Source organism: Callionymus lyra, chromosome 14 (genome assembly GCF_982586985.1).
Source record: "Callionymus lyra chromosome 14, fCalLyr1.hap1.1, whole genome shotgun sequence".
In the NCBI taxonomy this organism is placed as follows: Eukaryota; Metazoa; Chordata; class Actinopteri; order Syngnathiformes; family Callionymidae; genus Callionymus; species Callionymus lyra.
In genome coordinates this window covers 18,712,453-18,727,485 of record NC_141831.1, presented here as the reverse complement: position 1 = coordinate 18,727,485, position 15,033 = coordinate 18,712,453, and the positions used below count along the sequence as shown (strand labels likewise).

Below are 15,033 nucleotides of genomic sequence, written 5' to 3'. Positions count from 1 at the left end.
ATAATGGGTTTTTTTATCATCATGTAATTAAATAAGTATAAAATAGAAACTAGTATAAGCTAGAAACTAGTATAAGCTGTGTTAAATTAATGTTTAAATCACACTTTTGTCTCAATATATGTCATTATTTGAACAACTTGTTTGATAGCAAATACTTTAAAATGAATAACATACTGTACAAGCGCCATTCTGTTTGGCTGGTGTTGGGAAGCAAACATGAATCTCTCAAAAGAAACACACCCTTCCCAAAAAATTCTTGCGCCATGACTAACCGAGGGTAGTATTGCCACACACTCTTACTACAGCACGCCTGGCTGTAAATAGGTCGCACACAGTTCACAAAAATAACATTTTACTGGTTTTATCTCATTGACTCACACCAAATTTAATATGAACAGTATCTGTCTCTCAGCTGGCACGAGAATGTCTCGGGATTCCTCAGGAAGCAATAGGCAATGTAGCTTTGGATAAGAGGAGAACGATTTAATATACATAATAATAATAATAATAATTCATTGATTGTGAGCTTTTCCAGAGCTCGATTCAAAGTATTGCATTCATGTAATATTTCATCATATACATCTTCTTAGACAAAGTTTAAAGTCAATTGTACCCTTTTTTGGGGGGATTTTGTGACGCATCAAAGGCAAAAATTGGTTCTTTATTGCAGGAGCACAAGAGTATATCAGGGACGCTCACATACAAGGCTTTAGTTGGCGCAACTATTTACGTTGAACGCTGCTCAATCAACTCCGGCCGCCAGGTAAATGTTTTCTCTTTCTCTCAAATATTTAAAAGCAAAACAGTTGGTTTTGTTTGCGTTCAAGCGTGTATTTAAATTTTTTTTTTATTTGGTAAAGATTTTAAATGCATCGTCCACCGGGTGTTGCGTCATACCTTCGTAGTGACCATTTATTATTGCGGCTCACGCAAAATTTCATCATCCGACCATTTATTCTGTTTTTTTTATCAGTGAACTGACAATTTATTTAGATTTTTTTCAAGTTCAAATTCCCCAGTTCCTAAACATAGCGGTCACGCGACATGTACTCTTTTATTTCCATTTAGGGGGGTGCCTAGCCTAGCAGCCCTAGCTCATTGCGCATGCGCCTGGCATGGACATTCGGCGTCTCTTGCTTTTGTGACGCCATGTGAGGACACCCTTGTTTTAAAAATACTTTTAAAAACACAGATCGGCTGTAAGAATACCGAGCAGTATTTATTATGTCCCAGTCTTTAATCGTGTATATTATTATTTATTAGTAGTGATTTTACATTTTGATCCATGTTTGACACATTACTTTATTACTAGTTTAATGACAACTAAACTTCCTGATATAATCTTGCCCTATGAAGCTGGGAAAGGCTGTGAAGACCTTCGAAAAAGAAGTGGTAAGAAGGGAAGAAAATACATTGTTTAATTGCTAAAGTAAATCCCAAGTGTTTCTTTGCAATAGTATATAAAGATACATTAAAATTACTCTTAAAGACCTCCCGAGGGATCAATAAAGTCATGTATATCTTTCTATCTAATGTACACAATTTAAAATGTAAGTTATGAATTAAAATATATTATGGGGATTAATATATATAAGAAATACATATAAATGTAAAACAAAAATATACACACAACAAGCCTGACAAAGTCCTCTCCTTCCGTATATAAAGTTTAGTAAAAATTTAGTGGATAATATTTAACGTGTGTAGCAGAGACCAGTACGTGTATACGTCATAGACAGATGTAGTATTTCAACTGAGGCGGAAATATTCCACTCCAGTGCCGTGACGTCACGACTGCTTTAAAAAAAGGTTCCCACAAACTGAAGTAAAACCTGTAACATGCCGTTTAAAATTGACGTCCTTCGCTGTCCAGATCACTCGAGAGATCGACCTTCACAACACGTGTAATAGTCGAGAGAAGGTGAAATAAAGTGAACTTCAGGAGGAACATTTCAAGAGTGTACTTCCTTTTTAAGCTCTTAAGCCCCGCCCACTCTTGCGTCAGCGCGTGTGTACACAGCCCTCCCCCGCCTCCAGTATCAAGCGCGTACACGCTCGACAAAGTGGGATATTTCACCAGAGATCTCGGATACAACAGCTCAGGAAACTCTCGAGGACGTCATATTATACTGAAGGTAATGACAACAACCACACTGGTGGACATGTGTCTGTGGACACTGGAGTTATTATGTTACTACTGTAATCCGATCGCATGTGTGTTTCATTCAAACGTAGATATTTGTTTGGAGAAAAAAAAAGACAAACATCTTTTACGTTAATTATAACAAAAATACAAGTTTTTCTGGTTTATTTATCTCATTTTACAAGCGAGTGGATCTCACCGTGGAATTTTTAGCGGGCGATCCTTGTGTGTTTAACCGCGAACAGACAACGATAATATTGTCAAGCACGTGTATCTTCAAGAGTGTAGTGACCGCAACTAGTGTTTTTTAGATTTTATTCTTTAATTCCACGTTTGTTCGTTCTTAAGTTTGTCGAAAAGAAGGCGCGTGTTCATTCATTGTTTTGGTCATGGAGCGTTGTAATGATGCCTTTACTGAACCCCCGAAAATGGCGGAACGTGTATTGTATTAAAAGTAAACGTCTGTTTAAAAATGTAAATATTTACGTAAACACACCCGCGTTCAACGCGTAGGTTAAACCAGTGCGATTTAATAATTATTTAAAAAATGTTAAATTAGCTATTGAGTATGGTATCCGAATATGTTCCCAGCCGCCGTGAATGTCTCACTGGCAACACACGCTCGAGCCACGTAGCTAGTACTAGTAGCTGCTTCTATGTCCGGGTGTTGTGACCAGCGCTGGACCAGGACTAGTTAAACTCGTTGGTAAGTAACCCTGTAATAGTCTCGCAATTAACCATAAGCCGTCGACATTGACGCCCTGGTGATCCTCTCGAGCACGCCGTGAGCGCGGAGGGTGTTTCCGTGCGTGAGCGTGTTGCATCAGCCGGTGTCACTTCTAAACGTGTTAACCGTTAAAGCAGGTATGTGACGGTATTTGTTCATATAAGTGTAAATTAAATTCATGAAATGCCGCGTTTACAAAATACGTTTTTGCAATAAACTACATTTGTAGTTTTACCTGCATTAAAGGAACTGGTTCACAAGGAAACTTCCTCCTAACAACTCGACTGTACAGTTCGTGCTTCTTCGGTTCTGGTCGTAAATTCTTTGTTCTTAAGGTACGACCATCAATAAAAGGAAAAAATATATATATTTTAGAATGTTAATTTAAAAACTGACTTATACTATAGGGTTAAAAAGGCAGTCACGTTGTGCCAAATATACACTACAACAAATATGGGGTCTTGTATATATTGTTTTATTTACATAGCACCTTTCGAACATTTTCTGTCACAATGTGCTTTAAATAAAAACAAAAAATCTTTATAAAATGGCACAATACTCTAAAAAAAGAAAAGACATGTAAGATGAGTTAATGAAATATCACTACAACAAATATACACTACAACTAATATGGCATCTTATCATTTTTCTTTATTTACATAGCACCTTTCAAACATTTGCTGTCACAATGTGCTTTAAATGATAACAAACATTCATTAAAAAATGGCATAATACTCTAGAAAATGTAATGTAAGATGAGTTAATAAAATATAATTTAGAATCAAATGCATTGAGATGGTTAAAATAAAGAGAGAACGCGTTATTGAATCATGAAAGAGTTAAATCACAACCTCAAATAAAAGTCTATAATAGCTTGTGTTTAAAAGAAGGCACAGACTCGAGTCGGTCTAATCTCCTCCTGTTTCCAAAGTCGAGGTGCCCTGATGGAGAAGGTTAGATCTCCTCTGGGATTTTAGCCTGGACTTTAGAACGACTAACTGAGTCCTGCACGAGTGTCTAAGACTGGGAGCTTTCTAGGGGCCAGACTGAGCAGGATCTAAATATTTTAAGTCAACAAAAGAACAAAGTGCAAAATAAAGAACATAAATCAAAGTAAACAATGCAAAGAAAGGGGTAGAAAGACTGACATTAACTCTGCTCCTGCCCCTAAATTCAGAATTATACACTTACTTTTTACTCACAACTGTGGTCTGAAGGATCAATGAAGAGTTAAATAAAGTTTAATTAAGGTTACCAGTAAGTTAAATGACTCTCAGTGGAGCCACCACATTGTAAGAGGTACCGTATATCTTGGCTCTGTTCACATGAGAGTGGACAGATTCTCGCTGGGCCACATTCCATTTGGAGAGTTGTAACTGACCAGGTGACTCTAAAGGTCGGTTAGTTCATCCCCAGAGCTGGGCTCTTCTCCACGAAGTGAGGGTCACACCTATGCGCAAATATTTTCCTCGACTTGTACATACAAACTCGCGTAGGAGACTTCAAACATCTGCGAGTCTATTGTGTGAGCACGACAGCTGAATCGTAGTTCATTTCCAACCAAAGCACAGCACGCTATCTGGGGTTATTCAAGGTCACTTTTCCCTCTGGTGTGGATGCTTAGCCTTGCAGGGGTCTGCACAAAGTGTTCCTTTACTTCACCTTCTGTTCAAGTTTTTTTATTTGTAGTTCTGCTACAACCCTTTTCATAGTGAACTCATGTGTTGGTTACCTTATTGTTTTAATATTAACTAGATATAGTAATATTAGACTCAAATATTAAGGTTTTATTCATGGTACTTTTTAATTACTTATCAAAGTGAGGGAGAAAGAAAAATCTAAAGTCAAACTGAATCTGATAAAAAGGACAAATGACATAAAATATGTATAATAAATCAAGAAACAATGTTATGTTATCTGGTCAATATTTGCAATATAAAGAGCAGAAGCCTTTTTTCTTCTTCTTCCCTTGAAAGTCTCTATCGCAGAAAGTAAATGTGTTATTTACAAGCGCTCTGTGTGCTTGCTACCTCGGAAATAATCCTCTTAGTGTGCAGCAGCAGCAGCAATGTTAAGACCACTATTAAGACGGTTAGTCCTGAAACCTGTCGTAACCAGAACGCAGTCGATTGACCATAGTGCAGCTCTCTAAGAGCTTTCTAGGCGCCGATAAAGTTGTTGTGCTTTTTCTGAGAAAACAAGTGCTGCCAGCAGAAGATTTGAGGCCCAGAGCAGGAAACTTTCTTAAGTTATGTGCTCTTCTTGACAGACATCATCGAACCACATCTCTCTGAAGGTGCAACTGTACCCCATTTATACCTCGTGATGAGCGCAAGGAAGAGATTACCTTCTCTTTCGGGAATCAGTTGAGGTCACGGAGGCATCACTTTTAATGAGACCACCCTCATCCCGGGTCCGTGTCGCTTGCAGTTGCCGGCTCATCTAAGCCGTGGTGGGAACTGGGTCGTCGTAGCCAAAACAGGGACTTGAATTGAAATAACATTGACGGCCGAGGTTTTTGATGAGATCACAACCTGCTGGGCACAGTAGTTTGCAGTAAATGTTTATTGACTGAGCACAGATGCCCGTCAGATCTCGTTCCCTGCTGCGTGAGTGAAAAAATGTGCTCGGAATGTCACACAAAGTGAGATGTGAACTTTCCGACTCCTCAGAACTATTGTTTGTTGCCCTCTCCGTTGTTTAATTTGGATTGTTTCACGTCCCTTTTCTACAACAGGAAGCTCTTGAAAGACTGGAAAAGCTTTGATTCATGGAGACTGTTGTTTAAAGGCCATTCTTAGATTTGTATCCTGTGTTCTATATATCCATGGCTGCAAATAGTCTTATCCAAAATAGTATCAGAACTGAGCATTGTTGCGAGCTTTGTAAAGGAGTAAAGCTCTGTGATGTTTTTTTCAAACACATAGTGTTGTTTTTACATTTAAATCTTGGTTATGTCATCGAACGGTGTGCTGCCAAATCTGAGCAGTTCCTTAATCTTCTGTTACGTCTTGTTTAGTTTCTTAAAGCTTAAACCTTTTCACACTTTTATGCATGACTTTGTACCTGCGCTTCAAAAAAAGGAGCAGCTCAGATACTCGTACAACCTGTGACAGGTGTGTTTTTCGTCCCGCTGGTGTGGACACCGTCAATCAACGCTGAAAGCCATTCTTAACTGAGCTGTACCAACCGGTCAAAACTAGATCTATCTTGTCATTATATCACAAAAATATCCTCTTGGCCCTGAAGCTGCTGAGTACTAGCATGTCTTTGACTTTATGGTTTGAAACAAGGCGGTTGATATTTATAACACTCTCCCTATCCAAGTTAAGGGCTGTAAAGTTAAATATTGCCCGGCTCGTAAACATACGCGGTGGACATAAATCGGTGTAGTATTCTTTGTTTTTTTTTTGCTTTAGTTCTTATCTTTTTTTGATCGGGCCATCTCATCCGAGCATTGACAGGAACACAGATTTGACAGAAATGTAGCCTCATCACAGACTTTAGCGCTCACTCATTCACACGCCGACATGATGACGTGCAAAGCGAGAAGGTGTACTTTTATCACGGCGTTATTTGTCGGGACAAATTAGTTTAAGGATCGCACTGTTTGGTCAGTGTCGTAACGCGAGTGAAATGGTTGAAGTTGATCAGTACTTTTGACCAGCTGTAACTTCCTGCGTACATTTGCTCAACCTCGTTTGAAACTGTATGTTCCCTAAACAATCACCCAGCGGTCAAACCTCTCAATGTGTGCCTTCTTCACGAATGCATTTGCGTATGTTGACTTCATCTTAAAACAAATAGAAGGACGCAATATCTGTTCCTGTCGGGTGTCCTTGATTTGTTATGAGCCACTGTGTTGGCTTGTGCGTGCTTGTGCACATGTTGTGTTCGACACGTCCTTGAACTTGACCAGAGATACAATCTGACTTCTAGGTCCGTATTGCTTGGTTTGCTGTGAGTAAAATCAATACTGTGATTGTGAAAGTTTTCACAAACGTACGTCAAACTTTCATCACTGCCTTTAACTCTTATGCTAGGCTTATGCTAAATTGAATTTTAACTTGTTTTTGTTCACCCAATGATTTGCAGTATCAAGCTGTTATTTCACGCAGTCCTCACAGTTTGTGTCGATATTAACTTGCAGATCCAGCTGCACCGTTCCCATGTGTTTTGTTTTCTCTCCAGTATTCTCTCCGTCGACCCTTTTCACCTTAATTAAAACAAAACCTCTCCATGATCTGCTTTTACCACTGATCATCTGAGCTTGTTTTTCTTAACTGAACGTGGTTGAAGCAGGTTTAGTTGTAAAAGTAACATTCCTACAAGCCTTTTCAAACAATTTGTCACATACTGAGCTGAAGGAGGAGGGTTTGGTTCTTATGTAACTGCCGTTCAGACCGGTTCTCATGCACAGGAATATTTGTTTTAATTTATCCGCATGACTCTTCTCGAGGAACGGAAATACATTTGGAACTTCCCCAACACAACCTAAAGAGACGTTGTCTGTTTTTGTGTTCAAAAAAAAAAAAAAAGATGTAAATCAAGTGAGGTGAACTCCATTTCCTGCTGCTTTTCGTCACACCCGAACAAACCCTTGTTTCTTCAGTCCGTTGGGCTTTACTGGAGAAAATATTTAGGAACGTTACAATCTCTACGCATTGGTGCCAAACACAGAGTTACAAAACAAAGCCCTATTCAGACATGTGTTAAGTCTAATTTCTGCTCTCTTTCAGGTCTCCATCTACGTGAGAGAATTTGTATGATCACAGCTGCCACTTCCTGCACCGTTCGTCTCTGAAACGAGGCTGTCTTCACTTCCACATACCGTACCCACATTTCGACTCTCAAAATGGCAAACAAGCTGTCTTCGTTTGGCAAAATGCTGCTCCGTCGTCGGGCGCTGGACTGCTCCGGCGAGGAAACCAGATTTGCACGATGCTTGACCACCCTGGATTTGATCGCCCTGGGCGTGGGGTCCACGTTGGGGGCCGGCGTCTATGTCCTCGCTGGCGAGGTCGCAAGAGAAAAAGCGGGACCTGCTATCGTTTTGTGCTTCCTCATCGCCGCGCTGTCCTCCATGTTGGCCGGACTGTGCTATGCAGAGTTTGGGGCCCGGGTCCCCAAAACCGGATCCGCTTATCTGTACAGCTATGTGACGGTTGGAGAGATTTGGGCCTTTATAACGGGATGGAACCTGATCCTCTCATATGTGATCGGTAATTTCTGAATCTTTGAATTGGGTCATTCTTCAATACTGACTTGTCATTTCTTCCTTCCTCCAGGTACAGCGAGTGTGGCCCGGGCCTGGAGTTCCACTTTCGACAACCTGGTAGAGCAGAAGATTTCTGGCTTTTTCAAGACCTTCATGGCCATGAAAGTACCAGGACAAATTCTGGCGGAGTATCCTGACCTGTTCGCTCTCATTCTGATCCTGCTCCTGACTGGTGAGTAAGACGGTTTTAAACATGTCTTATTGGGAGTTCAAAAATAAAATGTAATATGTTGTGATATGTATATACAAACGAGAAATAGAGCCTTAGAATGACAAGAAATGCAATGCACTTAAAGTGTCTTAATTGTGGTTAAAAAAAATATATGTAAATGTTTTAATTTCTTTGGGAGAACATGTAGGAAGTTTATTGATTAACCTTCCATGTTTCATTGGAGTGAGTTAATGGACCATGGATGGATGTTATGGTAGCGACAGCACAACTATGTGGCGATTTTAAAAAATGCAGGGCCTGCTATGGTGGATTGAAAACCATGCTACAGATTAAGTCAATCAAGGTCAAGACTTCATGTTGAGTTGTTGAGTCTTGATGATAACAATAATGAAGTAAGATTAGCTTTGGGAAAAAAAAGGTTTAAAGTTATTCTCTCACTACTAGGTATAAAAAAGGTTGGGTTAAATTTAATTAAATTGCTTTATTGCCTTGTACAACTGCTAGAAGGAGAATAAACATGATAAAATGATAGATTCACACAGACTAGACAAAACAGCAGCGATAGAAGGGTGACCATCATCTAAGGCACATGTAGCTGTTTCATGTATGACATAAGATAAAAACAGGTGCAAGGCTTTTCTTTAGTCACTCGTAAAAAGTGCAGATTGATTTAACACCAGAGCTTTGACGAGTGCCAGATGGTACTTGTTTGTTTTTTTTGTCTGGAGACATCCGCCCACATGTGAGGACATTCTGTATGATCTCGCTCTCCGCTGTCATTTCTCCCTCCAGGACTTTTGGCTTTCGGCGTGAGTGAGTCGGCGTTGGTGAACAAGATCTTCACCGGCATCAACCTGGTGGTTCTGGGCTTCGTTGTCATCGCCGGCTTCGTGAAGGGAGACACGGCCAACTGGAACCTCACCATCGACGACTACAACAAATACCTGAACAGCAGCAACTCCACCAACATGTACGTGCTTTTAGTCACTCCCTGATCTCGTCATCTGACGGTGTGGTCGCTCCGTGTCGTCCTCCAGGACCGCCAAAGAATTCGGAGACGGTGGTTTCGCTCCCTTCGGCCTCACGGGAGTCCTTTCTGGCGCCGCCACCTGCTTCTACGCCTTTGTGGGGTTCGACTGCATCGCCACTACAAGTGAGTCATTTCTCCAGAAGCTGCATTGAACTCGCCCGGGACGGCACAGACGGCAGTTTGATAACTCCACTGAAAATAGCGTGGGCTTTTTTCACAACTTCACGACATGTCATGGTCATCATTAATTTTTCCATTTCACCGAGCTGCGTGATAGACCGCAAGTTTGGTTTTCAGCTTGTTACAGCAGCCAAAAGTATGAATAAATCAAATTATGAATCTCTCCTTTCACACCTGCGGCTGGAAGCGTCATGTTATCCAAGTAGGCGTGAGATGAGGCGGACGAAGGTGTCGTCTGAGTCACTAGACTTCAATCAGGCTGTTGCAGACATGAGTTCGAACAGACATGATGAGACTTTTGTTCGATCGTTTGACGCTCCTCAGGTGAAGAAGCCAAGAACCCCAAGCGTTCCATCCCCATCGGCATCGTGGCCTCGCTGCTCATCTGCTTCTTCGCCTACTTCGCCGTGTCTCAGGCGCTCACCATGATGATGCCGTACTACCAGCTGAACACCCAGAGCCCGCTCCCAGAGGCCTTCACTTACGTGGGCTGGGCCCCCGCCCGCTACATCGTGGCGGTGGGTTCCCTCTGCGCTCTCTCCACCAGGTACAGACGAAGCAAGACTCGAGACTTGAATCCTGTACTAACGGTTTGTTTTCTTCCCCAAGTCTTCTGGGCTCCATGTTCCCCATGCCCCGGGTCATCTACGCCATGGCCGAGGACGGGCTGCTGTTCCGCACTCTGTCCAAGATGAACCCTCGTACCAAGACGCCTCTCCAGGCCACCGTCGCTTCAGGCATAGTTGCAGGTGAGCTTGTGTTGTCCACTGTCGCATGATAAAGAGTTCATGTGACGTATCCAACCAAGAATGATATAAATCATCCTCTAACTGATCGTCGTCCACAGCTCTCATGGCCTTCCTGTTCGACCTGGCGGCTCTGGTCGACCTCATGTCCATCGGGACGCTCCTGGCCTACTCTCTGGTGGCCATCTGTGTGCTCATCCTCCGGTAATTACTTAGTAACGATCACAGACGGAGACGGACGACTGTTAAGTCTGCTTCTGTTGTGGTCAGGTATCAGCCGGGGAACCTCAACTCCTCCAGTCAGACGGAGAAGCTGGTGGAGCTGGTGGAGGGCGAGAAGGTGGCGGCCGGCGGCAGCGACAGTGGAGACGAATATGACCCCGAGGCGGAGAGACGCCCGCTCAAGGAGGCGTTCACCGCCAAACTGCTGTTCTTCCCGAGCGCCAAGGTGCCGACCCAGACGTCCGGGAACATCGTTTACGCTACGACCGCCATCATCTGTAAGCGGAGTCGTCCTCGCGTCGTCTTGTGTTGCCGGGATTCTACTGACCACCCTTTTTCTTTCGCAGCGGTCTTCATTACCGTGCTGTGTGTGATCCTGGCCAACTTTCTGCCCCATCTGCTGGCCGGACACATCGGCGTGGCGATATCGTGTGCCTTCCTGACCCTGCTCTGTGCCGTCTGCGTCGTCGTCATCTGGAGGCAGCCGGAGAGCAAAGAAGCGCTCACCTTCAAGGTAACATCCGCACTCTTTATTTCGACTCTTTTTTTTGGAACGTGGTCTCAGTGAACACGTCACCACCGATGAGTGTTTGGTAGAATTTTTGACGTCAACATGAATAACCTGTAACTAAAATGAATTAAAAACCGTATTAAACCATCTTTTAAAATCGCTCTTCAGTTTCAATGTTGAAACTAGGATTTTATTGTTTCCTTAGTACACTTTTGGTATCACCTGGTGGCGCTATTCACATTCTTATATCGACTTAAAATCTTAAATAAAATTAATATTTAATTAATACAGTGCTATAACGCGGTTCACCTCTCGGTTCTCGCAGATTTTTTTTGTGTGTAATTTTGCATGATTTTTTTTAAAGTGTACAGTATGAACACACATTGTGTTCGGCGTCCTGATTGGTTAAGTGTTACCAGCCAGTGTTCCTACTTAATAAGGTGCTATTGTGAGTTGTGGATGTGGCGTAGTCTTGGGCGTGTGCGTTTGTTGTGATTGTGAGAAGGCGAGCGAAGCAGCCACATGTGTTCGAGAGGTCCGGTGGTCCTGCTTCCAAAAATAAACCAGTCAAGCCGAACAAAAGAAATTGTTGTTACTCGGAAGACTCCTGTGACCAGTTTCATATAAAACCGAGTTACCGACGCCAAGAAACGAGCCAAGTTTTGGAACTTCGTTTTTGAAAACCAGTGGGTCGAACTACGGTCTAGACGCCAAAAAGGCTGAAAACGGGTTTTGATCTTTGGTTTCATTTACTAATACTAAACTTATTTTTCTTAAATCTTCGAAAGTTTGAACTCTGAGATTGTTTAATCAAGAGGTAACTGTTTGAAAATGTTATCGCTGTCTGAGAAAAGTGTATAAAAGTGTGTGGTTAGGGGTTTTATGGACTTAAAACATGTATAAAAAAAAAGAAACCTGATTACTTTCTGGATTTTTCGTCTATCGCGGGTTATTTTTTAGAATGAGTCGCCCGCGATAAACGAGGGACCACTGTATTCATTTTGAAAGTATTCAACTTCAATTTTGTAATTTTGTATTCGTCGTGTCTCCAGGTCCCTCTGCTGCCTTGGCTGCCGCTCTTCAGTGTGTTCGTGAACATCTACCTCATGATGCAGCTGGACCTGTCAACGTGGTTATGCTTCACCGTCTGGATGGTCATCGGTGCGTCCAAGCCCCCCCCCCCATCTATGTCTCCGCTCTGACTCTCCTTGGTCTGACCCGTTTGTTGCTTCTCTGCAGGCTTCATCATCTACTTCTTCTACGGGATCAGGAACAGCAGCGAGGGGGCGCGGTCGTCGTCCCCTCGCAAGTACGAGCCGGCGCTGCAGTCCAAGAGCCCCATCTACACCTGCGCCCCCAGTGACGACGAGGGCGGCGCCAGCGCCTGAGGGATGCTGCCGCTGGCCCTGGGCGACTCCGTCTCCTCACGCATTATTTAGCGACGGCTGAATTGGCGAGTGGAAGACGGACGAAACGCTACCCCGGGCGTGCAGGGAGAAGAGGCGAGGACACACGTTACCTCTGACTCGGAGGCTGATCCACTTTGTTAGCTAGACACTGTGACCGCGCCGGTCCCGGTGTGTCGACTTTTTATCTCTTTAGCCTTAGACTGGAGGTCTTCACTCGTCTTCTACTGGACCCGACTAACACTAAATATCCTGAGGCTGTTTACAGGAGCAAACGTTACCCGCCGCAGTCCCGACTCTCCTCGCTTCCTTGTCCGTTAACAAGCTTCTTTGAGCAGCCGAGACTCTCGGGCTGCGAGCGGTGGATCAAACACGAAACCCAAGTCAGGCTTCTGTTCCTCCGCGACAGGCTGCGTTCTCATGACAGTCGCGGACAGAAATGTTGGCTCCAGGATGTAGTGCTGGGCGGTGCAGCCAAGAGAGACGCATTAGACCCGGGGACGTTAGCACTAGCTTAGCATCGTCACTGTAAGATCATGACAATGTTTGTTCTAATAATGAAAAAATTGGCTCAATTCAAAACCAATGTCACGCCATGACTAGCTGGTCTTCACTGGAATTTGAACAATGCACAAGAGTCTTTTAATTGGTAACGAATGTACGGTTTTTAACCAGGACTGCCAAGTCTCACGCTTTTGAGCGCGACAGTCGCACAATTTGACCCATTTTCAACGTACACATTTGAAAAAAACTCACTCTTGTCATTGGCTGAAACATTCCTGTTTTGACCTTCCCCCTCGCCTCATAACATACTTTAGCAACAAAGCTAAAGAGAACCTATGTTTTTTTTAATCGCAAAGTGAGTCTTCATGATAGCTTTAGTCATTGCTAATAGCTTAGCATCCACAGTTCAAGCTCACAGTTAGCAAGCACTTTGGAAACGGCGTGAAGAAACGTGCCATGTAAATAAAGTTTTACTGTTATTTAGTCATCATTCTCGACACTACAGGGTGAACGTTTTTTTTAACGTGATCATATTTTTTGTTGCATCGCCCAGCACTTTTCGTTGAGGTCAGATTCGTGGAGTCAAACTTTTTTTTTTTTTAAAGTTACATCAAACTGGACGTCGTGTGAACGTAGCCAACTGTTTATGCTCATAATGGTTAAGCAGGGTACCCCCACTTCTGTGGGAGGACGGCGGTTCTGACCCGATCCAAGTTCAAATGCTGTATTCGTGTCCCTTAGTAGTTGCTGGGCTTCTGGTGCCGTAGATGTTTCTGGTGCAGTTTTTATCTTCTCTGTACTTTCTGACCTGATGGATTCTTAATCGTCTTCGAAAGCTCTTCAGCAGAACGCTGACGGCTTTCGTCCGAGATAAATGTTTCAGCCGAGGTTCTGAGACCCTTGGCAGTTAAAATTGAACGGTTTGAAATGACTACAATAATCGGTAAAAAGACAAATTCTGACCAGGTATAGCAGATTTTACTCCATGATTTTGAAATACAAAGACACAATTTATTTCTCTTCATTTTAATTATTTAAGTTATTGTTCTTAAAAAATGACGCATTTGCTGCTGAACAAAATTAAATTTAAACTTAAATGTCATCTGACGTTCATCAAAACAGAAGTGAACCTGTGTGGAGTAGTCGGGGATGTAGACCTGTCAATCATCTTGAATATTATTTACTTATAAAGTGTGAAAACACTTTAAATAGTCTTTATCTTTTTTAGTTTCATTTGAAACTTGGCAGCTTGTCTGTTGAGCGCCCTCCACTGGTCATTGTTTCTTTACATTCTTGACATTCTTTACATCAATGCTAGAGCTGTTGATATTTACGTGTATAGTTTTTGTTTTTTTGTTCCATATCTTCTTAAGTTAAAGATGCTTAGTAGGCAGGTAGCAGCTGCATGTACAGTCGAGTTCTGTTTTTTGTTTTCTGGTCACATCGATCGTTGTTTTTCGACCAAACCTTTCTGAGACAAAGAACGACCGCTCAAAGTGGGGTCTCTAAATTGTGTAATTAATGCTTTTCCCCCAAATAAGACGTCAATAACTTATTGTTGCTATTGATGATGTCGTCAAAAGTGCTTTACTGTAAGTTGTACAGTGAAAAAAAGTGTGTTTGTTTTACGGCTTTCAATTATATGAACTTTCAATTTTGATATTTAAATGCGTTTATCCTACTTTGTGCTGCTAATTCAGTCAGCATTTGTGGATTGAATCTCCGCTGAGAGGCAAATCTGAGGTTTTATATATCATTTAAAGTGTCGTACAAAAACCTCCTCAGCCCTTGTGCCTTTACTTCAAGTTCCCCATCTACAGCAACAATCTTTGTTTTTTATGCTGTACATGTCTTGTATGAAACAAGCTGTATTTTCATGTTTTTTTTTTAATAAAATGATTTATGTTCTTGTCGATGTTGGGTTCTTGTCATTTTCTAACAGCTTAAAGTAGTAAGATAGTAGTTAGAAACGCTGGAATTTTATTAGAAAATTGCCATAATTATACAAAAAAAAACTTTGAAGGTTACATTTAAATATTTGGATAACGTTTTTTTAAAAATACAAATTGTAGGCCAGTTGTGAGAACCATAGATTAAAGAGAACTTTAAAGTAT

General features: G+C 42.1%; 1 protein-coding gene across 1 annotated transcript; it reads left to right on the top strand.

Moving 5' to 3' along the window:
- The first annotated feature begins 662 nt into the window (after positions 1–662).
- On the top strand, positions 663–14,832 carry slc7a3a (solute carrier family 7 member 3a). Its single transcript, XM_087808022.1, has 12 exons — positions 663–763; positions 7,610–8,092; positions 8,159–8,320; positions 9,113–9,290; positions 9,358–9,473; positions 9,855–10,077; positions 10,140–10,279; positions 10,378–10,480; positions 10,547–10,776; positions 10,846–11,012; positions 12,062–12,170; positions 12,249–14,832. Exons 2-12 carry the CDS (start codon positions 7,726–7,728, stop codon positions 12,395–12,397), a joined length of 1,944 nt encoding a protein of 647 aa, XP_087664148.1. The 5' UTR covers positions 663–763; positions 7,610–7,725; the 3' UTR covers positions 12,398–14,832.
- The last annotated feature ends 201 nt before the right edge of the window (positions 14,833–15,033 follow it).